General features: G+C 37.9%; 1 protein-coding gene across 9 annotated transcripts in view; it reads left to right on the plus strand.

The window, feature by feature from the left end:
* EDEM3 (ER degradation enhancing alpha-mannosidase like protein 3) overlaps positions 1-26,397 on the plus strand; it is a 67,838-nt gene extending 41,441 nt beyond the window's left edge. For 3 of the 9 annotated variants that reach the window (XM_075067874.1, XM_075067868.1, XM_032783468.1), the window contains 14 exons: positions 9-114; positions 700-797; positions 2,381-2,506; positions 4,047-4,130; positions 5,244-5,327; positions 5,910-6,034; positions 7,501-7,666; positions 11,809-11,963; positions 12,874-13,027; positions 16,098-16,292; positions 17,178-17,343; positions 18,733-18,918; positions 21,845-21,892; positions 22,554-26,397. In XM_075067874.1, coding sequence (XP_074923975.1) covers positions 9-114; positions 700-797; positions 2,381-2,506; positions 4,047-4,130; positions 5,244-5,327; positions 5,910-6,034; positions 7,501-7,666; positions 11,809-11,963; positions 12,874-13,027; positions 16,098-16,292; positions 17,178-17,343; positions 18,733-18,918; positions 21,845-21,892; positions 22,554-22,960 — 2,100 coding nt within the window. In that variant the 3' untranslated portion in view covers positions 22,961-26,397. Of the gene's footprint in view, positions 1-8; positions 115-699; positions 798-2,380; positions 2,507-4,046; positions 4,131-5,243; positions 5,328-5,909; positions 6,035-7,500; positions 7,667-11,808; positions 11,964-12,873; positions 13,028-16,097; positions 16,293-17,177; positions 17,344-18,732; positions 18,934-21,722; positions 21,893-22,553 lie in introns of all 9 variants that reach the window. The other 6 variants (XM_075067873.1, XM_075067871.1, XR_012656263.1 and 3 more) reach the window with 5 other exon arrangements.
* Positions 26,398-26,724: the final 327 nt, after the last annotated feature.

Here is a 26,724-nt window from a genome sequence, read left to right on the forward strand (position 1 = left end):
GGTTGCAGGAATATGCACGGAAGGCGCTTGATTTTCTTTGGGAAAAAAGACAACGCAACAGTAATTTAGTGGGAGTTACCATTAATATACATACTGGAGACTGGGTCCGCAAAGGTATGTGGCTTTGACTAAGACTCATGATCACATGCAGCTCTTGGGAGTTGAAAGTAGACTTGGGAAGGCAAGTGGACTTTCAGATCTGAAGAAACCAGGTATAATGAAGCCTGGTCTTTCTCTGCAGGAATATCTTGCCTGAGAAATTAGTTTTTGTTTCAAGGAAAACATTCCCTGATTCCCTGGATGCTGAGAGATTTCTAGTGCTAAATTTTCAAAGAATCTACTTAAAGTGCACCATAAAGTACAAATAAGAGTGTAATTGTGTATTCAGGCCAATAAAAATATTTTCGTACAAGGAAATCAAACACTTGACTTAATAGCATGCCTGAGCATACTCTTTTATGTTCAAATATACTAGAACACATTTTCAAAAAAGCAGGAAAATAATGCACACTACTCAGTGCAGCCCTTTTTTAATCTGCCTGCTCCTTTATTTGCACCATCAGTTGTCCTGAACATCCCTTCTTTTCTTTCAAACAATAGCCATTGAAATGAAATTGAAAATTAGCAGTTGAAAACTTTTATCCATGTAACTATTTAAATTTAAAAATACAGTACTTCTGTATCTTCTGCTATTTCTAGATAGTGGAGTTGGAGCAGGAATAGACTCGTATTATGAATATTTATTAAAAGCCTATGTCTTGCTTGGAGATGACCGTTTCCTGGAAAGATTTAACACAGTAAGTTGATTTAACTTTTTGCTCAAGTATTTTCTCCATTTAAGAATAATTTTTAGGGTTGTCTTTTAGCTGTTAGATTTCTGCTTTGTACTTCATGGACTTTGCAAGGTTTTTCAGAATCTTGCAATGTCCATACTGCTCATTCTTTCTGTTATGTGTTGTAGCCAAACTTGAATTGGCTACCGTACCCACGTATGTTCCTCTTCCCTGCCCGACAAGGGTGGAGACCTCCTATGTAGCTGTGGGACTTAAGGAGCTCCTATATATCTCTCCTTGTTTGCGTCCCACACCAGTATAACTATAACTTTCTAACCATGGAGGGCTGTATTGACACTTACTTTGGAGCTCAACAATGCTATTTTTATACTGTTGTACAGAAAACCCTGTTAATGTAAGGCCTCTCTTATTGCAAAGTAAGCTGAAAGCTCCTGCTGGCTCTCAGAGCAACAGATAGATTAAACCCAGAATTTGATTTTCAGATTCTATTGGAGCAGAGCCATGAGTACAGAGACACTAAGCCAGCCCAATGCTTATATGAGTATCACCTGCAAAAACATGTGCCTTTGTTCATAGGTTTATTAGATTCATAAGACAGCTAAATTTTCTGAAAATCATGAACTTTTCTCAGTAAAATAATCATGGAATCATAGACTATCAGGGTTGGAAGGGACCTCAGGAGGTCATCTAGTTCAACCCCCTGCTCAAAGCAGGACCAGTCCCCAGACTGATTTTTACCCCAGTTCCCTAAATGGCCCCCTGAAGGATTGGACTCACAATCGTGGGTTTAGCAGGCCAATGCTCAAACCACTGAGCTTTGATACAGAAGGGTGATGCACAAATTAAATGAATTTTCTTGATTCTTGCAGGCAATATAAAAGTCAAACCATAACTAAAAGCCTGTCACAACAGTACAAATAATTTATATTGCTAATGTGTATAGCTCTCATTATAATAATTTAATTGGGCTTCCTATATGTTCAGCCCATGATATAGTATTACCTCCTAAACTCCTCAACTGAAAGTTGAGGACTTTATATTAAAAACTGTGAGGCCTGCAATGCAAACACAAATAAGACAGCTGTCCTGGGGAAAAGAGGGATTAGGAGTGGGTAAGCAGACAAGTTATCCAAAGGGTTTTAAAAACTCTTTACAGCAGTTAGTCTCGTTTGGTGTTTTTCTTATACATGCATTTTGGGGTTCTCTGCTTCAGCCATAGTAAGTGAGAAAGTGCAGCCATCTTTATTGCTGTTAGCCAGCTTAAAAACCATGCCACAGGAGCCAGACAATGCAGATGAGGTATAGTAGCCAAACAGAGAAAAAACTTAGATATTCATGGTAATGATTGCTGGATATATTTGTGAACATGTATATGTATATATTACTGTATAGCTGTGCAATAATTATTCAGGCTCTTGCATTCTGATTTGCGTAACTAGGAACTGTGTTTTTATTTATGTATTATTAATTGCAGGGATGCCGTTCCCTGAGACCATTACCTTACTGAAATGAAATTTAGCAAACTACTGGGTTTTCATGTCCCTTTTGAAAGAGATGTGAGCTCTTGATGTTTCTGTTTTTGTTAGCATTATGATGCCATAATGAGGTACATTAGTCAACCACCTCTTCTGCTTGATGTTCATATTCACAAACCAATGCTAAATGCTCGGACCTGGATGGATTCTTTGCTTGCATTCTTCCCAGGCTTGCAGGTAAGGTTTCTAAAACCTCCAGTCCCCAGATCACGTTAAATGGACTTATTAATAATTGTTCATAAAAACATATGAAAAATACATAATATAGTTGTTGTCATTTAGGCTCAGTAATTTAACTTTTAAAAATGTTATCTGCTGTGGAAGAGGGATTTGTTTGCCTTTGCTTTCTCTGCTGGTTATATTAAATCATGCAGCCATCAAATTATTTCCAAGTTTGTACTGGCTGTTAAGAGGGAAAACTGTCTGAACGTTCATACCCTTTCATTATCTACCTGGCTCTGCTTCTTTTACCTCTTAACTCCTTGAAGATCATGTAAAATGCTTGACTTAAACTCTAATAGTCTTCTGCAGAAGTTTTTTTTAATTCATATGCAAATCATTTTTTAGGGGAGAAAAAAACGAACTCCTGCAAGAGTGGAGCAAAATACTTCTCCTCTTTCCCCCACCCCACCTTTCACTTAACTTTCAACTATAGAGATCCCTTTTCTTCTTAGGCTATAGTTCTTACTTGCCAAGCTCACAGCTTACTGATTTTGTTACCCAAATTCAAAGTGATAACCAAAAGGTGTCAAGGCATATCAGATGCTCAACTTCCATTTCTAGCAGTCTAAAATACATACCTGGCCACCCTACTCATGGGTCTTAAGACTTCCTGTTGATATTTCTGTCTTACCTTTGTCATTGGCTCCCTTCATTGTATCTTGTCTCCTCCTCTCTTTCCCCCCGCCTCCCACGTATATGCTGCAGATGTTTGTCATTAGTTCCCTTGCCTGTCGTTCCTCCATGACCCACTGCATAGTCTTCCAGATTAAATGACTTTGCAACTGGTAGCCGTGTTGATTTTCAAAACAACCCCACTCCCACCTTTTTCAGACCCATCTCTGAGTGTTCATTGCTGAATCTCTGAAACATAAGTTTCCTGCTTGTATTTCTTCCCTCTATTTAGAATAAATCTTTGTAAGAATACATTTTGTATGGATGAATAAAAAGAATAGTCTCTTGTTCCAGGATTTACTTACAACCAGACTCAGAAGGCTGGTATTATGATTGCATGAGAAGTCCATTCTGCAGCCTGCTAGGCCCTTAAAATCATATGAGCCACTCTGGATTCCCAAGGGGCTTTAAATATCTGATTGAGAATCTGTCCTCAGAGCTTTCAAAAGCAATTCTGGTAACAAAATTTGAACTGAAGGGAATGGGTCCATTCAAGTCCTGGGCTGCAGATGCATTTTGTAACATCTGTCACAAACCTGGGCAAATTCCTGTTTAAACCAGGATTTCAGTCTGAGTATGATCCTGTCCTCTTTCCCGCAAGTCAGTTATGATTTCAGTGAAATAGTGGTCTCTTAAGGGTTGCAGTCACTCATATGTTTCCTATCCCATGCTAAATAGAAAAACATAAATAAAGCAGATTATACACTGAAACAAAGGATCATGATTTACTATATTACTGTGTATGCTGGCAATGTATACAGTCTTGTACAGCTATCATGCCTGACTTTTTTATGTATTTATTGCTATTGTTCTCAATTTGTAGGTATTGAAAGGTGACATTAGACCTGCTATTGAAACTCATGAGATGTTATATCAGGTGATAAAAAAGCATAACTTTCTTCCTGAGGTAAGGCGGAAGGTTATGTAAACTGATTGTGATCTCAGTTCAAGTAATACTAGACACAATGTGCAACTAAAAAAAATAAAGGGTGCAAACCCACATGCACAACAGGAGCGGTGTTCTGGATAGGAAACATTTTTCCCTGAGATCTTGTAACTACCAATAGTGGGAAACAATTGTTATATAACAGATAAGTGATAATGAATACATGTTATTTTTTAAACTGACCTTGGATCACTTCACATTAGTATATAAAGTTTACATAACATTGATATGAAACTATCTTTTTGGTGATGTAATGGCTTTATGCTATTAAATCACACTGACTTTTCATTTTCTTCTGTTTCTTGGTCAAGTGAAGCCTGAATCCATTGGAGAAGTAACATGTTCAGGGCCATATTTGCATAGAGCCTCTGAAAACATACCTACAGATGTTGTGTTGAGTCTGAAAACAAGTTAATTGTGCGCACACAAGCCAGTTTGCCTGTATACAGTCATTACTGGAACATTTGCATAAGCACTTAAAAATTTGGTCCTCGGTTTTCAGTGGACAGAGGCTCTTTGTTTTTCTGGTACTCGTTCAATTGCTGACTGGCTGCTGTAGTATGCATACCATAGGTGGCTGCTTGCCTGTCCTAGCATTCAGAGATAAGTCGCAGTTTTGTTTTGTTTTTAACATAATCAGACCTGCCTATTCTGGATCTATACCTTTGCTACACATGAAGGATGAATAACTTTGAATGTCTGACTTTATCCCAGGTACATGAATCCAGAATAAATCAAATGGGCGAATAGGCCCTAATTTTGAACTCTGGCTTTACTCTGAAGTAATGCCGTTGCCTGACTTATACTGGTGTATATAAGATCAGAATCAGGCCTGTCATCAAAGATTATTATTTTCTATCAGTTTTTTTTCAAAAAGTAATCTTCTAGCTGTTGACAAGAATATGGATAGGGGCTTTTTATAATTAGAAATGAAAATAAATGAGAAAGGAGTAGTAGAGCTTGTTGATCAGGACTTGCACCCTTCTGCCTATTTGTTTTGAAATCTAAAATAATAATTCACTGTCTGTATATTTTTATGCCTCCATTTATTTATCTCTATTCTTTCTTCCTCAGGCTTTCACAACAGACTTCAGGGTTCACTGGGCTCAGCACCCTTTAAGACCAGAATTTGCAGAAAGCACCTATTTCTTGTATAAAGTAAGACCACTTTCTTCATCGCTTTGGCTTTTCGACACTTGGTATTAAGGTTTGGATTTTATTGGTGCTACGTCCCAAACTGGACCCCAATTCGTCCACTGGTGCCAGAGTTAAAAGCTTGTGGCACGCAAGCCAGATGTAGGCACTCTTTGTTGTTGGAAAATGTCTTCAGAGTTTTGTTTTATAAGACAAGGATTTTCAAAGGTACAAAGGGGCCCGGCCCCTTCAGATTCAGTAACAGTTGGGTGCCTGAGGCCCAGATTTTTAAAGGTATTTAGGCACTGCAAGGCCTAAGTCTTACTTTAAAATTATCTTTAAAAATCTGGGCATAACTCCCTTCTCTTCCTTTGATTGTCCCAGCATAGTATAGTTTGTCCATGTAGTGAAAATGGTAATGCACTGTATTTGAAAGGAACTTTCTCTTCTGCATATGGATCTTCTCTTTTGAAACAATGACACAAAATTTAACGGATGTGTAAAAAAAGGCAACATACCAGAAACTAATGCATACCAAGTAGTTCTAAAAAACCAGCTATACATTTTACGTGATATCTAAGTATTGTGCAACTTTTCTAAAAATAGGCTACTGGGGACCCTTACTACCTAGAAGTAGGAAAAACGCTCATTGAAAATTTAAACAAATATGCTAGAGTACCTTGTGGATTTGCTGCAATGAAGGATGTTCGTACTGGAAGCCATGAGGACAGGTAAGTGTGTAGTGATTTTTTAAGTTTATTAGAAAATATAAAAGGAGTCTGATTAACTTATTTTAATGTGTATTGAGATTAATTGAATTTGGGATAGGTGTTGATGGTGTATTCTGTGTTCATCTAAATAAACCAACCCTCAGATTATGCATATTTGATTTGATGTTAATGGAATATCTGTAGTCTAATTGGCCTTAAATCAGGGCTGGCGCTTCCATTTAGGCAACCTAGGCGGTCGCCTAGGGCACCAGGATTTGGGAGGGCGGCAGACTGCTCCGGTGGACCTCCTGCAGGCATTCCTGCGGACGGTCCGCTGGTCTTGCGGCTCCGGTGGAGCATCCGCAGGCACGCCTGTGGAAAGTCCACCGGAGCTGCAGGACCAGCAGACCGTCTGCAGGAACGCCTGCGGGAGGTCCACCAGAGCCGCGGGACTGGTGAGCCAGCCCTGTGCCTAGGGCACCAAAATCCCTTGTGCTGCTCCTGCCTTAAACATTTTCAAAATTCATAGCCTTAAATTATAACATTTCTGTATTGAAGTGAAGACAGCCTATTCTGATATTTTCTTTATAGATCTTTTAATACAACTTGACAATGGTTAAGTAGATTAAATTTGAAGCATATTTCATTTGAAAAATGTTGACTTTGGAATTCTCAAGCAGTATATTATTATTGTAACACCACTTTTCCATTGAACTTCTTGAACTGTTATTTCCCTCTGTAAACACAGTTTCCTCCTACTGGAATTCTGCAGTAGTTGCAGCACTCAAGCAGGGCTAATAAGCTCAAAAGTTATTAAGGCTGCAGATTTGTCACAGCCTTTTTTTATTAAACACAGAGGAGCCTTGGTAAATTTAGAACAGCCTGTAAAATCTGCGTCCGCTGCCTGAGCCCTGACACTGTGGATTGTGAAGGGAGGACCCTGGCACTTTCCTGAGCCCCCTTCCCAGGATGCAGCATCATTGGGAAGGTGGAATGCAGCCTGGATGTTGGAGCCTCCCTCAAGGAGAGCAGCCACAGGGGACACGCAGGGCTGAACCGTACCTCCCCCTGCCCTCTCTGGGCTCTCCTCTATGCCCAAGCTCAGGTTTAGCACAACCCAGTGCTGCTATTCAGCTCAGTCAAATACGGCCTGGCCGCCCTGCTTCCCTCCTTTCTCTCCTTTATGACATAAAGGCAGCTGAGCTAAACCTGAGCAGCGCTGGGACTGCCTGTGCCAGGTTACAATGCACAGAGTGGGGAGTTGAGCCCAGCCACCCAGGGCAGGATCTCCAGCTGTGGGGAAGTCATGGGAAAACAGGAATATGACCCTGTTTGACCTTTTTCCCCACCATGACAAACCTGCAATGCTAAGTATCATTAACTGTTTGGAAATCGAATATCCTGAGCATTTATTTTACTGCCACTTTGGGAAATAGTACTGTTCTTAAGGCTATCTTCTCTCTCTTTCCCCCTCCCTTGCCCTATAGAATGGATTCTTTCTTCCTGGCTGAGATGTTTAAATACCTTTACCTGCTCTTTGCTGATAAGGAAGACATGGTTTTTGATATAGAAGATTATATTTTCACTACAGAGGCTCATCTATTGCCTCTTTGGCTCTCTACTACAAACCAAACAATGTCTAAGAAAAATACAGTGAGTGACCTTTTTAAATTTTAGTCTATTTTTAATACCACTTTAATTAAAGTGTTTTTAGATGGAAAAATCAGGGTAAATGGTAAGTTTCAAAAATCTTACATTGCTTACAGATTTTAATACAAACTGTTTTATCATGACAGTAATTAGTGGCACCCATGAATATTGTCATTTTTTTTTCCATGACCAAACCTGTTTTTTAGGTATTTTTAACTCAACTATAAAACCTTGCTCCAGGCTGGAACTTGGCAGAAAGGTCACAGAACACACTTGCTTACAAAAAAACAAACCAATAAAACCTAATCTTCAAATAAATAAAGAAATACAACATTTTCTTGTTTTGTGGAGCTTAGATTTATTGCCTCTTTAAAAATACTTCAACCATAGTGTAAATTAAATTTGCCTAGTCATTTTTTATATTAAGGGAAAAATAAAATGCATAGCAAGCTAGTCTACTGACCTAGAGTTTAGTGCCTGGGAGGAAACCCAAGTTAGCTTTCCAGCTTTAGGGCCAGATCCTCAGCTCGTGTGAAATGTTGAAATAAGTAGAGCTATAGTTGAGCTCACTCAGGCTCTTAGAGCAGGTCTTCACTACCCGCCGGATCAGCGGGTAGTGATCGATGTATCAGGGGTCAATTTATCACGTCTAGTGTAGCCGTGATAAAATCGATCCCCGATCATGTTCCCTGTCGACTCTGGAACTCCAGCTCCCAAGAGGTGGAAGCGGAGTTGACAGGAGTGGCAGCAGTCGACTCGCCACGGTCCTCATGGCCAGGTCGACTCAGACTCTGCTGGAAGTGGTCATGGTGATGTAGTCTAAACAGTACTTTTTCTTGCTGCTTTCCTTCTGAGAGACTGATATTTCCAGTATCAGTAGCTCATCTGACAGGCTAAATAAACAGATGAGAAAGTGAACAGACGATTATTGATCACCTAGGGATTCCCCTAATGTTAAGCTGAACACACTTCAAATCAAAATAATAGCACTCTTGGATAATTCTTAGTTAATCCATTACTTAGCATTTTCTTACTTATTTACATAGCAGGGCAATATGCACTATAAGGGTGAGACTTGTGAAGCACACTAGGGTGTTGCGCACTAACTGGCCCAAGTGTGCATTAACGTAGTGCTGTTTGAAAGAGCACTTTCAAACTACAGTTTCCCTATTATATTCATGTGTAATAGGGAAACTGTAGTTCATGACAGCAGACCAGTTAGTGTGCAAGACACTGATGTGCTTTAGAAATCACACTTGCCAACTGTGCATTGTAGACAAGACACTCAAGGTATGTTTATAAAAAACATAATAAAAGACCCATGGCTGGCCTGGAGCCTGAACACTACATTGCAATTTTATAGCCTCGCAGTCCAAGCCCCAAAAGCCTGTGTGAGGTTACCCAGGCTCTGAGACTTGGTGCCATGGTTTTTTTTATCCCAGTAGAGATGTGTGTCAGATCAGTTGTGGAAAACTGAGGTCACAGACTTTTTTTGGCTGAGGGCTTTCTTCCTGGAGAACTTAATAAATTCAAGAGAAGCTTCACAACTATACTGAGTGAATCCAACATTGCAAATAAAGGAAATACTGCTCTAGGAACCCGAAGACCAATAATTTTGAGGTTAGACTTGTAAAATAATTTGTAGTGTGCTATACAGAGTTCATTAACACCATTGCATGTTGACCAATTTTTGTTAATCAAGGTTATGTTCCCTCATAGCTATCTGTGCTATTCGTTGCTCCGCTGTCCTTTTCATGGAAGTGTTGGCTGTCTCCAAAACCTTTCAGAAAAACAGGATAGTACTAATTAAAGATCAGCATGGATTTAAAAGGCACAGATCTTGTACTGGCAAGTCTCATCTTACACGAGGGTTCTGTTCCACGGTTAGCGCGTAAAGCGAAAACCGCGTATAGTGAAACACTCATTGAGTTGAATGGTGGGCAGAATTGCCCGCACTACAGATGCAGTTTTTATATTGTTGTTGTTTGTTTTTTTTCCACCCGTTTTTGCTGACCGTGCAAAGCTGAGTTCGCGCATGTTAAATGCGCCTAAGATGTGACTTGCCTGTATTATTAAAGCAAAACTTTTAAAACGAAGTTTATACTAATATTTGTAGAAACTATTGAAGTTCTGTATAGAAGGCAGAATAGTTCCTTGATGGTAACTGTGTCCAGCTGTTGGGGAGTATGAAGCAGGGCCTCCTAAAAATCAGTAAAAACTCTGAGGAAAATCAGGTCTAAGATGTGAAAGTAAATTCAATATAAGCACTGTTTAAATTACTAAATATTGATAAAGTAGAGTTTCACTGAAACATCTCCATCAGTCTAAGTTACTAATATCTGATTAAGGCAAAGACAGAAAAAGATCCCATTTAAAGCAGATGTCAGGAGCTTTTCTATCAAGGAAGAAATTGTAAAATAGACACGTGGTTATTGAAACCAAAACACTGATCATTTTAGAATCGGTTTTGATTGCAATGAATGGGAGGGGAAAAAGGAACACAGCTTAATGGGCTGCATTGCTTATATTTATTCTAAGTACCATGCCGCCACTTGAAATATCTGTGCCCTAGTGCATGATTAGCCATGTGGCCTCCTCCTGTTTCACTGTTTGATTTGATAGAAGACAGTGGGGGAACAGTTTTATTGGCTCTTAGTTTGCAGACTTTTTTCCCTGTAGGTGGGTTGGCTCTATTGATTTTATGTTGGTCATACTTCTAAGAGAATTACTCACTCAGTTACTTAGTATGTAGCAACTTCTTCCAGTAAAATAAGTAACAACTTTGTTATGCTATAGCAACTTGAATTTTTGTGGTTTTTTTGGGGGGGGGAGCCTTTTTATATGCCTTTAAATACTGGGTCTTAGAGAACTATTAATTATTGTTGATAACTCTTAAATGACTCTTCTCACAGGTGTGTTGTAAATAGATAAGTATTATACTCATTTTACAGATGGGGAAACTGGGCTGTAGTGAAGTTAAATGCTTTGCCTGGGATCACCCACCAAGTCATTTGCAGAACCAGGAACAGATATCAAACTATTATGCCCTTCTTATGCTATAGTAAAACAGTGGTATTTGCAAATAACCAATCTCTTCCTTTCAAAGGAAAACAAATGTCATTTGATTTACAGTTAAGGTCTGGTTTGAAATTAGTTGCTATAATTTTGCCACCTATAGGTTTACTTGACTGTTGCTATATGGATTGTGAGGAAGAGACTCTGGGGATTGTTCATATTGAAATCTATGAAGAGGATGCTATATGTGGCAAAGTAACCTTATTTATTAATGTTTAGTTTTATGGTTTCTTTGTGTCAAGTCATCTTAGGCAGCTCAGAAATCAATAGAAGATATTTAACTGAACTGAGATGACCTCATGTAATATTCTTTAAAAAAAAAAAAATAATAATCTGAGGCATGTCTGTTGACATAAGATGGGAAATCCTAATGGCCTGGAGCTGCCACAGCAAAAATATAGACACTATTAAATTTACACTTAAAGCAAAAAACAGAGTTTTTTCTCCTGTCTGATAGAACAAGAAGTTACATAGATACAGATGTTTGGTATAGTACGGCTTGAAATCACCACTTACCAGTAGAGGGCCTAATCCTTCAATTTCTGTAACTAGGGTTTGGGTTTGTTGTGTTTTTTGTTTTTTTTTAAATTCTGGACGCAAAGATAACCTTGCAAATAGGAACCAAAATAGGACTGCATTTGACTCTTCAGCTACACACCTCTTGTGCCTTTGCTGCTGTGCATGTCTTTGCCAAATGCAGCAAAATAGAATCATGACCAGCATCATTTGTTTCATTCTGATTGGGAATGCTATGAAGACAGACAGAGCTATTCAGAAAGAAAAATAATATAAAAATGGAGACTAGGGGACACTTGGAATGCTAAAGACTTCAAACATTAACACTTAAAATTTTATGCACATGCCAAGAAGCTAGCAAAAAAGCAGACAAGTCAAAGTCCTACTACTCCTCGCTAGTAATTGTAGTTGTATATCATCTTACCTTCAGTGGTTATATGCTTTGTACGTATATAAATAACCTTTGATGATGCAGTCTACTGTTTGATATTTTCTTTTGATAAGCAATTTAGAATAATTAGGTTTCTTAAGATAATCTGCTTTGTACATTATAGACAACAGAATACATGGAGCTGGATGACAGTAACTTTGAGTGGACATGTCCGAATACCCAGATTCTCTTCCCAAATGACCCTATGTATGCTCAGAATATCCGTGAACCTTTGAAAAATGTGGTGGATAAGAGCTGTCCTAGGGGCGTTGCCAGAGTGTAAGATGCCTGTTTTATATTCTCCGTCGCTAGGAATGGCCAGAAAATTGGCTGTCATTCAGTTTATTTAAAAAAAAAAGCCTCCTAATCCCCTCTGCATATGTTAGTCAGATATGCTTACTTTGTTCACAAAGATAGTATTCCTTTTGGTTCTGCATAGGCAGTAAAGCTAGCTGCATTTCCTACCAGTGTTCAGCTAACTTCCAGCTGCAGTTGATTATGTAAGAGTAGAAGGAGCTCAGCACGAGTTGCAGATCCTAAATTAGTATTGCTGTAGTGCTAATTAGGGGGAGAAAAATCAATTTGTAAACCGAGCAAAGGGGATCTGAAATCACTGAGAATAAATAAGAAAATTAATAGTTTCATTTCTATAGTTAACTGACTTTAAAGTCTTGTACTTTATTTTAGGTTGTTCTGTAAAATTTGGAAAATCTGCCTTTATATGACTACTGTAATATTTATGCAGGTGAAAATTAAGGGCCAAGTAACAGTTCCATTATATGCATCTGATGCTCAGTGTGTTAGGAAAACTGGCTTTTCTGTTTTTTATTAAAATTCATTACCAAGATGCTGAACATTTAGAAATAGTATTGAATGGTGCTGGCTCACACTTTAACCAGATTGCTGATGTATCACTTTTACATTATCAACATTGCACTGAAAAATGGTTGGGGGAGTTCACAGCTTTTTAAAACAATTATAATTTTAGGGTAACATTTCACCAAGAGCTTTGTTTGCTAGAACTTTAATTTTCATCTTGGAATGGTTGTACAGTGGAGGATAGGAATGGGTTCTGATGGCTGTAAATATATTATGTCTCTAGCTTTGTACACCTCTTGTGTAAAACTGTTAGATAACTTTTTAACAAATATTACCAGTATGACATTTTGGTCATTACCATCTTTGGCAGAGAAGAGAGTTTTGGGAGTGGACCAAAACCGCCACTGAGAGCCAGGGATTTCATGGCCAGTAACCCTGAGCATTTGGAGATACTGAAGAAGATGGGAGTCAGTTTGATTCACCTCAAAGATGGAAGAGTACAATTAGTGCAGCACGCAATTCAAGTAAGACCCATATATATTTTGTAGAAATCTTGGCCCATTGAAATCAGTAGAAAAATTCCTAATGACTGCAATAGGAGCAGATTTCATTCCTTGGTTTCACTCTACTTCCACAGTTTGGGTTGCTTAGTTTAAAAAGGGACCTGCTGACGCTTTCAGCATACCTTTTTGCCTTTCCTTTGTTGCTACATGTGATAAATAATATTTTTTAATTGGTTTAATTTTTTTTGCCTCTTTTTTTCTTCAACTTTGTCCTGCAATTAAGTACCATTATCTCTGCTTGTTACAACCAAGGCCCTATTTATGTTGCAGCGAAAGTCTTGGATTGTGCAACACCTGCAGAAATTAAAATGTGAATTTGTATTGTATTATTCATTTTCATGTTTAGTTCAATCAGTGATCCTTGCATTTGTTTAATTGGGTATTACATGCAGTTTTTTGCTGTCTGTAAACTTAATTTTCAGTGTGCTACAGTTTTGCACTAAACTCATAACAGCATAATAGAATTTTTTTTTGGAGGGAAAGCTGCAGATTTTGGCAGCTTGGATATTTGTAGGGTGACCAGATGTCCTGATTTTATAGGGACAGTCCCGATATTTGGGGCTTTTTTTTAATATGGGCTTCTGTTACCCCCTACCCTGTCCTGATTTTTCACACTTGCTATCTGGTCACCCTAGACATTTGGCACCTGAAGAATGTGAGAGAAGCATCTAACCTTTACTAGCATGATCAGAGGTGCAGTTAAGTGTTATCAGCTGTAGATTCAAGTTAACTAGCCCTCCAGCAAAGTTAAACAATTTGTTTCAGGCTGTCTGCAGATTCAAGCTGACATCACTGCATGAGTTTGCATACATCACATTTGGAAAGTTTTCTTCGCTGCCATTAAGAATAAAAACTTCATTTTTAAAATGAATAGAAGGGAGGGATAGCTCAGTGGTTTGAGCTTTGGCCTGCTAAACCCAGGGTTGTGAGCTCAAGCCTTGAGGGGGCCATTTAGGGATCTGGGGCAAAAATCTGTCTCGGGGTTAGTCCTGCTTTGAGCAGGGGGTTGGACTAGATGACCTCCTGCGGTCCTTTCCATCCCTGACATTCTATGATTGTGAGGCACAATTTTGTGTTAGTTTCCTCAGCAGATTTGGCAGTCCCTGAATTGTAGAAGATATAGTGCCCTAATTAAGAGCTCATTGTAAGGTGAAGCTGGACTGAAAGAGAGAGCACTTGTTCTACCAAACCTAAAAAGAGCACAGACAAGGGAAAAAATGAGTCCTTAGTTCAAAAAAAAATCACAATGTTTTGTTCAAACATGCTTTAGAGTAAAAAATTACTCCTTCAAACAGCACAATCATAAAATAATTACTAAATCATTTTAAATGTGTATTTCTAAAGCTCTAGTGTTTTATTTAGATTGGCATCAAGCTCTAGATAAAGCATAGTTTTATATAATAGAACAAAAGTATCTTTTTCAAACAGTACGGTCTTGGTACTACATATGTATGTGAATGGATTTTTTTCATTTTTGTAAGAGGATGTAATATTTAAGACAACTGTGAAGTGATCAAGCTAATATTTAAGTCTCACAGCATCCCAGACCTTGATCACTATCTAATATAGTATTGGCACATTTGTAGAAGTGATGTAAATGCCATAAATAAATTGATATTTAAAAGATGATTAATTTGATGTCTATTTAAGTTGGTGCACCTAATGTATCATAGTAGCCCAAGGCTAAATTGAGGTGGATGGTTTCAAATACATTTTGAAATACTTTGCACTTGCTGTGTCATGGATTTAGAGTTTATAATCTTATACTTGGCTTTGGCAAAACTCCCTAATTTGGAGCATAAAAATTATTTTCAGGATTAGAGAGAAAAACCAGAATGCTATCAAAATAATTACCCACTTTTGTAAAGTGAAAAATGTTAAAGGGCACATGAAAGGTGCTGTACAAATACACAAATATTGTAATTATCAGATGATATTCTTTGGAAATACTTTAGCAGTATGACAAAACCCTAATGTTGGTCTACAGTGTCATCCAGAAATTTCTAATTGGTAGTGTTTCTAGTATGATTGTTTGACCAACTGTGTGACACAGAAATAATTCTAACTTATTTTTACCTTTCATGTTTTTATTTGATAAAGTATCCACAGTTTAACTCTCTCTGCAAACCATATTTTGTTTGAAGACTGCTTTAAAAGTATGATTACCACAATTCCAGATCAGCAAAATAACACATTCATGTATTTTACACATATAGGGTACCAGATGTGCCCGATTTTGGGTCTTTTTTCTTAATGGCTCCCCCCCCCCCCCCCCGTCCTCATTTTTCACACTTGCTGTCTGGTCACCCTATACACAATAGTCAAGACACTAATTATTTACCCTATACAAAAAAGAGTCAGTCAACTTGACCACCTATAAGAAGTCTGTCTATTGCATTAGTATTTTTCTTTAGTTTAAATTTTTAAAGAACATGTGTCAGTTATCTTATTGTAAACATAATTCTGTATTACTGATAAAGAAAAATTTGATTTTTTTTAAAGGAATTTTTGGTTTTAATAGGCTGTGCTGTTTAACTTTGGCATTTCTCAGACTGGACAATGAGAATCAAGTTGGTTCCCATTTTGTTTAGATTTGGCTTCAGGTTCTCTGCTGTAATACTTGGAAATAGACATAGCAGGGAAAGGTTTATTAGTTTAAAAACAACTATTTCCATTGCAATTTAAAAATAATCAAACTTGTATAAACTGGAGATGTGGAAAAAATGAAACTTGTGACAAATTTGATAGATGTTTAAAGTATAATTGTTACCAAAGAATTACATATAAAACAGCTGATGGAAAGGTCATGGGCCTGTGGGAGCTAGACTTTAGAATGTAGTGCTCTCAATTGCTTTTTCCTTCTCAGCCTGGTTGATTGGTGGCAGTACTGACAGATTCTGGAAGAAGCCAGCTCTTTTTTTCCAAGAGGTGGGCTACAACAGTGACTTTGGAGGAATTCACCAGTAACAGTAAAATTTTGATTTTGCAAAATATTTAAGAAGCCACTTACCGTAATATCTTTACTCCTTAGGCAGCAAGTTCACTTGATGCTGAAGATGGTTTGCGATTCATGCAGGAAATGATTGAACTATCCAGTCAGCAACAAAAAGAGCAGCAGCTACCCCCACGTGCTGTTCAAATTGTTTCCCACCCATTCTTTGGCAGGGTAGTATTGACAGCCGGGCCAGCACAGTTTGGAATGGACCTATCCAAACACAATGTAGGGGTGTGTATAATGTGAAAATATTCAGAACATATGATTTGCTCTTGAATTTTATTTATTTGTGCTTTTTCTCTGTTGCATTGGTCTTAATTTTCTAGTATTACATTTATTTCAAAATACTCAGCTAGCTCTTAGATTTATATTAGGCATTTAAATAGCTAGACACACACAATCTAAAATTCTTTCTTTTGACTCAGACACTCTAGAGTTCAGTCTTTTTCTCCTTTGGCACCAGTCATGATTCAGACTCCACACATAGGTGCTCCAGTTGTTTTCTGAATGCTATACGTGGAATATAACTCTTGCATCCTAGAGGGAGGGGCCAGTGTAAGGGAAGAGAGCTTGTCAAGCTGCTAGGATTCAGCATGACTGCCACTCAGTTGTGAATTTACAACATTTTAATGAGGATTAGGCTCTCCTTAGCCCATCAGAAGTCCAGAGAAAGTGGGGACAAATTACTTGTCCCCTTTGAAGTCAATGGCAAAACTCCTATTAACTTTAAGGAGGACAGGATTTCAGCCCACAGAGTATGCTCTAGCTCTAAAACAAAGTTCTAAGGATATCTGTGCTCTCACATGGTTTGTGGTGATATAATTTTAAGCATAATTATTCTGTATTTTGTTGACTATACTTAAAGGCTATTATAAGATGTTAGTACAAACATAAAAGGTTACAGATGTTGGCCCATGTGAAAACTAAATCAGTCCAAAAATTGTTGATTAGACAACTTTTTTGAGACTCTATGATAATAAAGACTCTAGGATAAAGGTCCTGTAGTGTGCTGAGAAACACTGGATGACTTCTTGGGGTGTCTGGAAAAATTATAAAAGGTGGGAAACATTTACAGGCTTTACTCCAGTATTTTAAATCATTACATCTCTCAAACAGACAAGAGGATTTGTTGCAACCAGTAAACCTTACAGTGGATGCTCGGAGATCACTAATCCTGAAGCAGTGAAGGAGAAAATTGCTTTGATGCAGAGAGGCCAGTGCATGTTTGCTGAAAAGGCACGAAACATCCAAAAAGCTGGAGCAATAGGGGGCATTGTTATTGGTAAATAAAACTATCCTTATTGTTTTGTACAAATGTAACCTGTTTTCTCCCAGGATTATTTAGATAATCCTTATTTATCCATATTTTCAAGGCTGGCAGGCATCTGTTACATTCTTGTGAGCAGTTAGTACAACAAGGTACAGAAATCCTGTTGTTGGAACAAATGAGGTGTGTATACTTAATATCCTGCTTGCACACAAGAATGGAGCCAGACAGAAACCTGCTAGTGGAGAAATTCAGTGTGGGAGTTTGTTCTGACAAATCAGAAGTTACAAATTAACTTCTGTTTGTAGCTCAGTGTTGTGAAATGAAAGAGAATGGTGGTTCTATTTGTGGGGGTGGGCAAACTTTTTGGCCTGAAGGCCAAATTTTTAGAAATTGTATGGCGGGCCAGTTTGGGAGTGCGAGGGGGGCATGGCCTACCTCCTATCCTCTCCCCTGACCACCCCTGGGACCCTGGCCCATCCGACCCCTCCTCTGACTGCTCCCCCTGCCCCATGCTGCTTGGAGCACTGGTGGCTGGCGGCACTGCAGCCATGCCACCCAGCTGGAGCCAGCCACACACAGCACAGAGCACTGGGTCAGGCTGGGCTCTGCAGCTGCACTGCTCCTGGAGCTTGCAGCCCTGCTGCCCAGAGCATTGCAGTGGCAGCAGAGCAAGCTGAGTCTGCAGGGGAAGGGGCAGGGGTGAGCCTCCTGAGCCAGGAACTCAGGGGCTGGGCAGGAAGGTCCCATGGACCGGATATGGTCCACAGGCTGTAGTTTGCCTACCTCTGTTCTATCAGCTTCATTCCCTCACCTATGCTTTCCCAGCTAAGTTAGTAGTTCTAGAGAGAAATGTACCATTTTACATTCCTTATTAAAAGTTGAGTAAGTATCTATTTTTAATACTGAAAGAATAATGGATTAGTAGCAATCCTGAAATGATGTACATTGAGACCTTTTACATTCAGGAATGCATCTGCTCGTGAAATAGCTTTTTCCTTCTAGGTCCAGCACTATTCTTGACTTTCCACACCCAGGCAGGCATCCACCAGCTATTGAGCCTTTTGAGGCAAGTTGAAAATACAAAATTAAAGCTGCTGGAGATGCCTAAGAATATTTCCTCCCACCCACAAACTCTCATCACCATCTTAGGTGAGCACATAGAATTGAAATACATTCCACCTTGCAACTTAACTTGCTTCTGTCCGCTCAGAAACCTCTTGTCTCCAACAGGAAATAAGGTTAGAAAATTGTAAATCTGGGGAATTCTAATTAAACTGTAGCACGTTCTCTGAAATTCCCACACCAGCTATTCAAGCTACCATTATCCTGTGAAATGGGAGAGCATCAATCTGAACTATACAGAATGGAAAAGCCTGCTTACTCTGACTTTCTATTGGCTAGATGACAATGAGGGAAGCAGCAGTGACACTGCTCCTCTATTCCAAATGGCTGGTGATGGAAAGAATACAGACGACATCAAAATCCCCATGCTCTTCCTGTTCAACAAAGAAGGAAATATTATACTTGATGCAATCAGAGAATATGAGTCTGTAGAAGTGCTTCTCTCTGATAAAGCAAAAGACAGAGGTAAGGGCCATGTGTGTCTTATTATTACTTGTTGGCATAATGTGAAATATAAAATGAACAATGACTCTTATTTTCTTCCGGAAAAAATAAGTGAATTGGGATTGAGATGAAAATTCTGACCTCCATAATTCTAGTTTGTTGAATTAGTTTCATTTAAACTAACAATCTCTTAGAATTTCCCAGTACATGTCCAACTTATTTAACTTGAAACATTTTAAACAATAGAAAAAGTGAACATTTTAATTTTGGTGTAAGAAATTTGACTAGTAGTGCTATAGCATTTTTTTTAAAAGCCTCTTAAACTCTTTTTCTTGGAAGAGGTTTTCATATTCTGCTTTGATATCAAGACAGGAATAGGCTGTGTATGTTTCAGGATCCTGACTTGTAGATGCTTCTCAGTTCCAAGTGATTTTCTTCATATCTGTAAAGATAGACCTGATTTTTCTCACTGCAAAGACTAGGCAAATGTGGTTCTCATTGAGCATTTAATTTCAGAAAGGGGATCAACACAAAAATGAGGAAGTCAGTTAAACAGAAATTAAAAGGTACAGCACCAAAAGTAAAATCCCTGCAAGCTGCATGGAAACTTTTTAAAGACCCCATAATAAAGGCTCAACTTAAATGTATATTCCAAATTAAGAGAACCAAAAAGAGCCACCATAGCTAAAACAATGAAGTAAAAGAAAAAGTGAGAGGCAAAAAGGCATCCTTTAAAAAGAGGAAGTTAAATCCTAGTGAGGAAAATAGAATAAAATAGAATGACCACATTAGAGGAGTTTTGGGAACAAATTGATAAACTAAACAGTAATAAGTTACCAGGACCAGATAGTACTCACCCAAGAGTTCTGAAGGAACTGAAATGTGAAATGACAGGTCTACTAACTATAGTCTGTAAATCAACTTCTGTACCAAATGACTGGAGGATAGCTAATGTGATACCAATTTTTAAAAAGGGCTCCAGAGGTGACTCCAGCAATTACAGGCCGGTAAGCCTTCAGTACTGGGCAGACTGGTTGAAACTATAGTAAAGAACAAAATTGTCAGACACATAGATGAACATAATTTGTTGGGGAAGCGTCAACATGGTTTTTATAAAGGGAAATCATGCCTCACCAATCTACTAGAAATACAAGCATGTGGACAAGGGGGATCCAGTGGATATAGTATGTTTATATTTTCAGAAAGCCTTTGACAAGGCCCAATCACCAAAGGCTCTTAAGCAAAGTAAGGAGTCCTGGGATAAGAGGGAAGTTTCCTATCTTTTAACCTGTTACCAAAGGGTAGGAATAAATGGTCAGTTTTCATAATAGAGAGAGCTAAATAGTGGTGTCCTCCAGGGGTCTGTACTGTACTGGGCCTAGTCCTATTTAACATATTCACAAATGATCTGGAAAAAGGGGTAAACAGTGAGGTGTTTACCGCATTTGCAGATTATACAAAACTACTCAAGATAGTTAAGTCCCAGTCAGACCACAAAGAGCTACAAAAAGATCTCTCAAAACTGGGTGACCGGGCAACAAAATGGCAGATGAAGTTCAGTGTTCATAAATGCAAAGTAATACACACTGAAAAACATAATCCCACCTATACATATAAAATAATGGGATCTAAATTAGCTCTTATCACTCAAGAAAGAGATCTTGGATTCACTGTGGATAGTTCTCTGAAAACATCCACTCAATGTGCAGCGGCAGTCAAAAAAGCAGACAATGTTGGGAATCGTTAAGAATAAGATGACAGAAAATATCATATTGCCTATGTAAATCCATGGTACGCCCACATCTTAAATACTGCATTCAGATGTGGTCTCCCCATCTCATAAGAGATATATTGGACTTGGAAAAGGTTCAGAAAAGGACAACAAAAATGATTACGGGTATGGAATATCTTCTGTATGAGGAGAGATTAATAAGAGACTTTTCAGCTAGGAAAAGAGACAACTAAGCAAGGGAGATGATCAAGGTCTATAAAATCATGACTGATGTGGAGAAAGTAAATAAGGAAGTGTTACTTAGTCCTCAGAACAGAAGAACGAGGGCTCACCAAATGAAATTAAAAGGCAGCAGGTTTAAAACAAACAATAGGCAGTATTTTTTTCACACTACGCACAGTCAACCTGTGGAACTCCTTGCCAGAGGATGTTGTGAAGGTCCAAGGCTATCACAGGGTTCAGAAGAGAACTAGATAAGTTCATGGAGGATAGGTCCATCAGTGGCTATTAGTCAGAATGGTAGGGATGATGTCCCTAGCCTCTGCTTGCTGGAAACTGGGAATGGGCGTCAGGGGATGAATCACATGAAGATAACCTGTTCTGTTCATTCCCTTTGGGGCACCTGACATTGGCCACTGTCAGACAGGATACTGGACTAGATGGATCTTTGATGTGATCCAGTATGGCTGGTCTTATGAGATTAAAGTTGTCAATACCAGTAATTTTACATGATATTAATTATCCTGCTTGTGGCTGTATCCATTCCATCAGCGTAGATAGCGGATACATTTTCAGTGAAAATGCACAGCTAGAAGATTATTTCTAGACTCCAGTCTAGCAAACTTCCCTCAGATAGAATTTAAATTCCAGTAATACTGCTTTTTTTCAAACAGGCTATTTGGGGAGCAGCATATGAACTTTAACTTCTCTAGTGAATGGGCTGATGTTTGTATATACAGTAGGGAAAAATAAACTAAGCTGAAACACAAAGTTACAGCACTTCTGGATTCCTCACACAGAATCTTGATGTCCATCTATTTATACCAACGGGTGAGCTGTTCAGAGTAGTTCTTCGCTATTAAATCCTTTCTAGGACAACAGCAGTATAAACAAACCAATCCTTCGCTTCCACCAAACACAAGAGGATATTATATGTTATGGATTTTTAATGCATATGTGCTTTCTCCCCTCCTTGTGCTACCATTGGAATTTCAGCAACAATATTTAAAGGTAAAATGATTCCAAACTACATTATTGATAGCAGTAAGTATCTTATTAATAATCAAGTTATATACAGTTGGACTATCTAGAATTCTTGAAAACAGTTTCCTTTATTTAGCAGTATCAGTTTTTTAGTTTTGAACATTTACGTAGTTGAACCAGAACCACCTTCTAACATTAACATAATAGGGAGCCAAGGTAGGGTGCAGTTTTATGTACTGGTATGTCTGAATTTAAATTTAAAAGAATAGATCATAGCTTTGTGAGTTTATCAAATGAAGACCTTATGGTTGTATCCACTACCTTCCATGGCTCTTTGGGCTGCAATAAACTCCAGTCTCATAATTCAAGAGCCATGGTGTGCTGGAGTGTACACTCATCATTAAGAAGCGGACAGCAGTGACGTACGAGCATTGCTAGCTAAGTGTGAAGAACCACTACAGGTGCTAGTATCCTGAATTTACTAAACTTATGAGCAAATGATAAATTAACTTTATAATTAAAGAACAGTATTTGCAAAAGGCTTAATATACAGCGCTCAAAAGGGACTAAGATTCTCCATACTAATAAAAATCTGAACCTTCATGAGGTCTGGATTAAGATCAAGGGAGACACATTGGAAAATGAACACTTACATTTTATTTTCAATTATTTCAGTTGCCTTTTGAAAGTACTTACAATTTTTTTTTTTTTTTAAATAAAGATCTGGAAATGGAAAACATGGACCAGAAGTCATCTGAAAATGATTCACATAAGCAGAGACCAGAAGAGACTTCAGCATCTCAGGACCTCAGCTTGGTCAGTCAAGAGCCTGAAAGAGAAGAAAGTTCTGATGTTACTCACCTTGATTCATTATCTCTTATTGATGCAGACAGTGATAGCATTTCCATTTCAAACCAAGAGTTCTGTATCACAGAAATCCATGAGGCTGATGTTCAAGAGACAGAAAGTACAGAATTAGATAACCAGCCTCAGGAACAATCTCAGACTGAGACAGATTCCAGCTCCAATGTTAATTGGGATAATAAAGTCCAGCCTATGGAATCCATATTAGCAGATTGGAATGAAGATATAGAAGCATTTGAAATGATGGAAAAGGATGAACTATGACTTCTAATAACTTATTTGTGGATAAACAAAATGGTAAATTTGTTGGGTAAAAATGAGGCCCGAATATCTAAGAATTAGAAATTGTTCAGTATTGTGATGAGCAACCAGGTTTCATCTGGATAATATAATAGAAACCCAGCACGTTATAATTTATATAGTTTTAATTTTTCCTGTTTTGAAATGGGAATGTGCAATTGAACTGTTTGTATGGCTCTGTTGCATGGTGCTGTAATACAGAAGGTTTCATTCAGGGAATTAATCAGATTTCTGCATTCCAGGCTTCCGGAGAGCAGATTGCTTTGGCCTCTGGAAAGGTAGAAGTTGAATGTAATGGGATTAATGCACCACTTGTTGGCTGGTTATGGCACTTGAAGGCAACAGTCAGAGGCTATTCTAGTTGAAGGTGCAGTTTCACTGATAAAGGCCTTTATGGAGAGAGAGAGGTGAAATGGTGAGACATTTCCAGCTGTAATGTCTTTAAGAAACAGCTCAATTTGTCCTGACATTTATATCCCAATAAGATATAGCTGTGTTGCTCATCACTTCTTCCATCTGTTGTTTTGACGAATGACCAAGATGACTTGGATTTTTCCTCCTCTTCTCTTATTTCAACTAGAGCAGCTGTATAAACCAAAGGTAACATGCTCTACTAGGAAGCTCTTTTAGGAAAATTAAGAAAGCTTTGCTAATTAGAGGACTAGTACATAAAGGTTCACAGTGATGATGAAGATTGTTACTTGAATTAAAGTAAATTGGGCAAAACACATTTTATACAATTTTTCCTTTTTGGCCTTCCATGCTTAAAGTTATCAAGCTTAAAACTACTCTAAGACACAGAACTTAGCATTATTATTGTTCTCTGAAAATAGATACTCAATAGATGAGAATTTCAATGACCATTTCTGTTCTCTAGAAGAAATACCTCTATCAGCCTTACATTTGTAACACGTGGGCAAGAAGGCCAGTATCAATAGTGAAGCACAACTGTTTACCTTTAGCTGTTGGGTCCACAATTCAAAATTTAGTGGTGTGCAGTCAAAGATATGATACTTCTGGGAGGGGAGAGGTGTTAATACAGGTAAGCATGGTTCCTAATTTATCATGTTTTTGGAAGTATCCTCTAATTAAACCACAAGTCTGTTTAAGCAAACCAGAAGCAGTTAGCTTAATTGTGTCCAAATTAAAACTGCCAAAATTCTAGTTTAAGTTGATATATAGACAAAGGTTTTCGTTAATTATGGTTCAATTCACTATTTAATCTGTTTTTTCCTTTTCAGAGAGAGACTTAACATTGCCTATATCATGCACCAGACTAAAACTGAAAGTTTTTGTATTTATATATAATCTTTATACTGGCAGACAGATGTATCCCTGTCTGAAGTGCACCTTTCATTTTACTGGTGAGATTAAAATGTGCCGAATATGCAAATACCAATCAGTACAGCATACTGTATTGTACTTATGTATATTCATATACGGTTTCAAGTCCCAGACAAATGTTGTATACATGTAATCTGATGATGACACTTGCTCTCAAAAGTATCAAATGCACACGTACCTTTTGAGAGCATGTTACTATACAGAAATTGAATGACAATTTAACTGAATAGAGGTGTAGTTAACTTTGAGATAGTGAAGCAGTAGGGAACTAGTGAATAAGTGTCCTTTTAAAACGTAGTTTTAATTTCTTTGCACAGATAACTATGGAGGTTTGGGTTTAATATATTGGTACAGTGCTGAAGCTTAATACTTTGTCATTTTAGACTGAGGGATTGATTTTAAAGGATGGGATTATTCCTCAAAATCTTTGAAGTGTCCTTTGTAACTTGGGTGCCTAGTTCATGCAATTGAGGCATGCCTGGTATGGTCACAGAATCCATTGACTTCAGTGCGTGTTTTACTGGGCAAAAGGTGATGTGGCTGCAAGTGGCCAGTTGCACCATAGGGTAATGTAGTTCAGAAATCCTAACTCTAAAAAGGAGTTAAATATTTCCAAACATCGGAACCTAGTGCCACTAATGAAGGTTTTTATTCTAACTCTATTGGATGTAGGCTACGCTAGTAAAAGCTGCACAGATTCTGTCTCGCTCCATTTAGGTATTTAAGGATTGTAACTAAAGTGGTTCTCTGGTCATTACATTAGCAAAAGGTTTGTCAAATTAAATTTTAATATGACAGCTCAAGTTTTCAGTTCCTTCCTGCAGAAAGTGATTTAGTTTTTAACTCTAAAATTTGTCTTTAGAAATATTATTAGGGAGAATTAGAGCATCAAATTCTGTCACCACAAGGTAATCTTTGATGACTGACTAACCTTACATTAAGTGCAAACACCGGCACGCAGTTCTGACACAAGCACATTCCATCCTTTGAAGTGAAGGCTTGTTAAGAGAATCCCTTGATATAATTTTTGAAGCACCTAGAAAGTGGTGGTCTACCTCAGATAAATGTTGTTGTCCCCTGTTTTGAGATAATTTAACTTTACCTTTTTAAGTGATTATGACCGCTGTAGATCCATGGTTTACAGAACTGAATCACGTAAAGTTGACCTTTTGGGAAAGAAAAGGATAAATTAGGGGACAATTTTATTCAGGTTTTTTCACTGTGTCTTTCCTAATAAAGATGGAAATAGACTTTAGTTTTAACCTCTTCATATCACTCTAAAAATAAAATTTTCTGTAACATGTTAATGCCATTTTAAAAAGAAAAAGGAATGTGTGATTGAACAGAAGATACTTTTGGAGAGGGGAGTAGGGTGTACTTTGCAAATTTTTAAAAACTTTCATTGTGCTTAGAGAATATTGCTCTTGCATCACTGTAAGTCAATATCATCTGTATGATTGTGCTATATGATTAACTAGAACACTGAAAAATTTAGGATTCTTATTTAGAACTAGTACATCTTATTCCCTAACGTAATTCAAAGAAGCCAATTGAATAGTTCCTTTGATGTTAAAGGAATATTCTCTATTTAAACTTACTGTTTCATAATGAAGTTTTAAAATATGAGCATTGGTTTCTCCTCCTCCTCCCGCTGTGGTTTTAGCTGAAGGTTTATCTTTAGTCAGTGAAACCGTGTGTGTCGAGATTGTAGTAAATGTTAACAGGACACCTTATGCAAAGGCTTCAGTCAGAACATAGAGAAAACATTCTGTGAATGAAACATTTATGTTCAGATTTTATAGGATTTTTTACCAGCCCGATTTACATCTGTATATTTTCTTATGATGTAACTTATGAAATATCTAATAACAGGTGCTGTAATACTACTGTTGGGTTTTACTGTCTGGTGATAAGTGTGTACAATATTTCTAAGAGCAACTATGTACTGTGATGTAAAGTCTGGGCTAAAATGTATATAATCATTGTATATAATTGTGTACTGGATTATAATGGCTGATTGTAAAGATTTAATAAAATATGTAAATATTCTGGTCAAACTCCTTTGAGAATTGCCTGCATGATCCACATCGTCCCCTTCTGGAAAGCTTTACCATCATCCCTCACAGTATCAAAGGATATAGAAGGAATCCTGGCCCATCACTCATTTCCTTCTAGCAGCCAAAGAATCTAATCACAACCTCCTCTAGTGCCATTGAGCTGTACATCTTCCAGTTTAAATAACTGCTTTAGTCTCAGTTGAGGGGGATTAACACTCGTTACCTTATTAGTCACACTGGTACTATATTGCACATGGTACCCTTCTGTGGTGGACACACACATACAGAGCTTCACTTGTCCCAGGGAGATGCTTGGCAAAGGGCTTG

This window comes from Chelonoidis abingdonii, chromosome 7 (genome assembly GCF_003597395.2).
Source record: "Chelonoidis abingdonii isolate Lonesome George chromosome 7, CheloAbing_2.0, whole genome shotgun sequence".
Lineage (NCBI taxonomy): Eukaryota > Metazoa > Chordata > Testudines > Testudinidae > Chelonoidis > Chelonoidis abingdonii.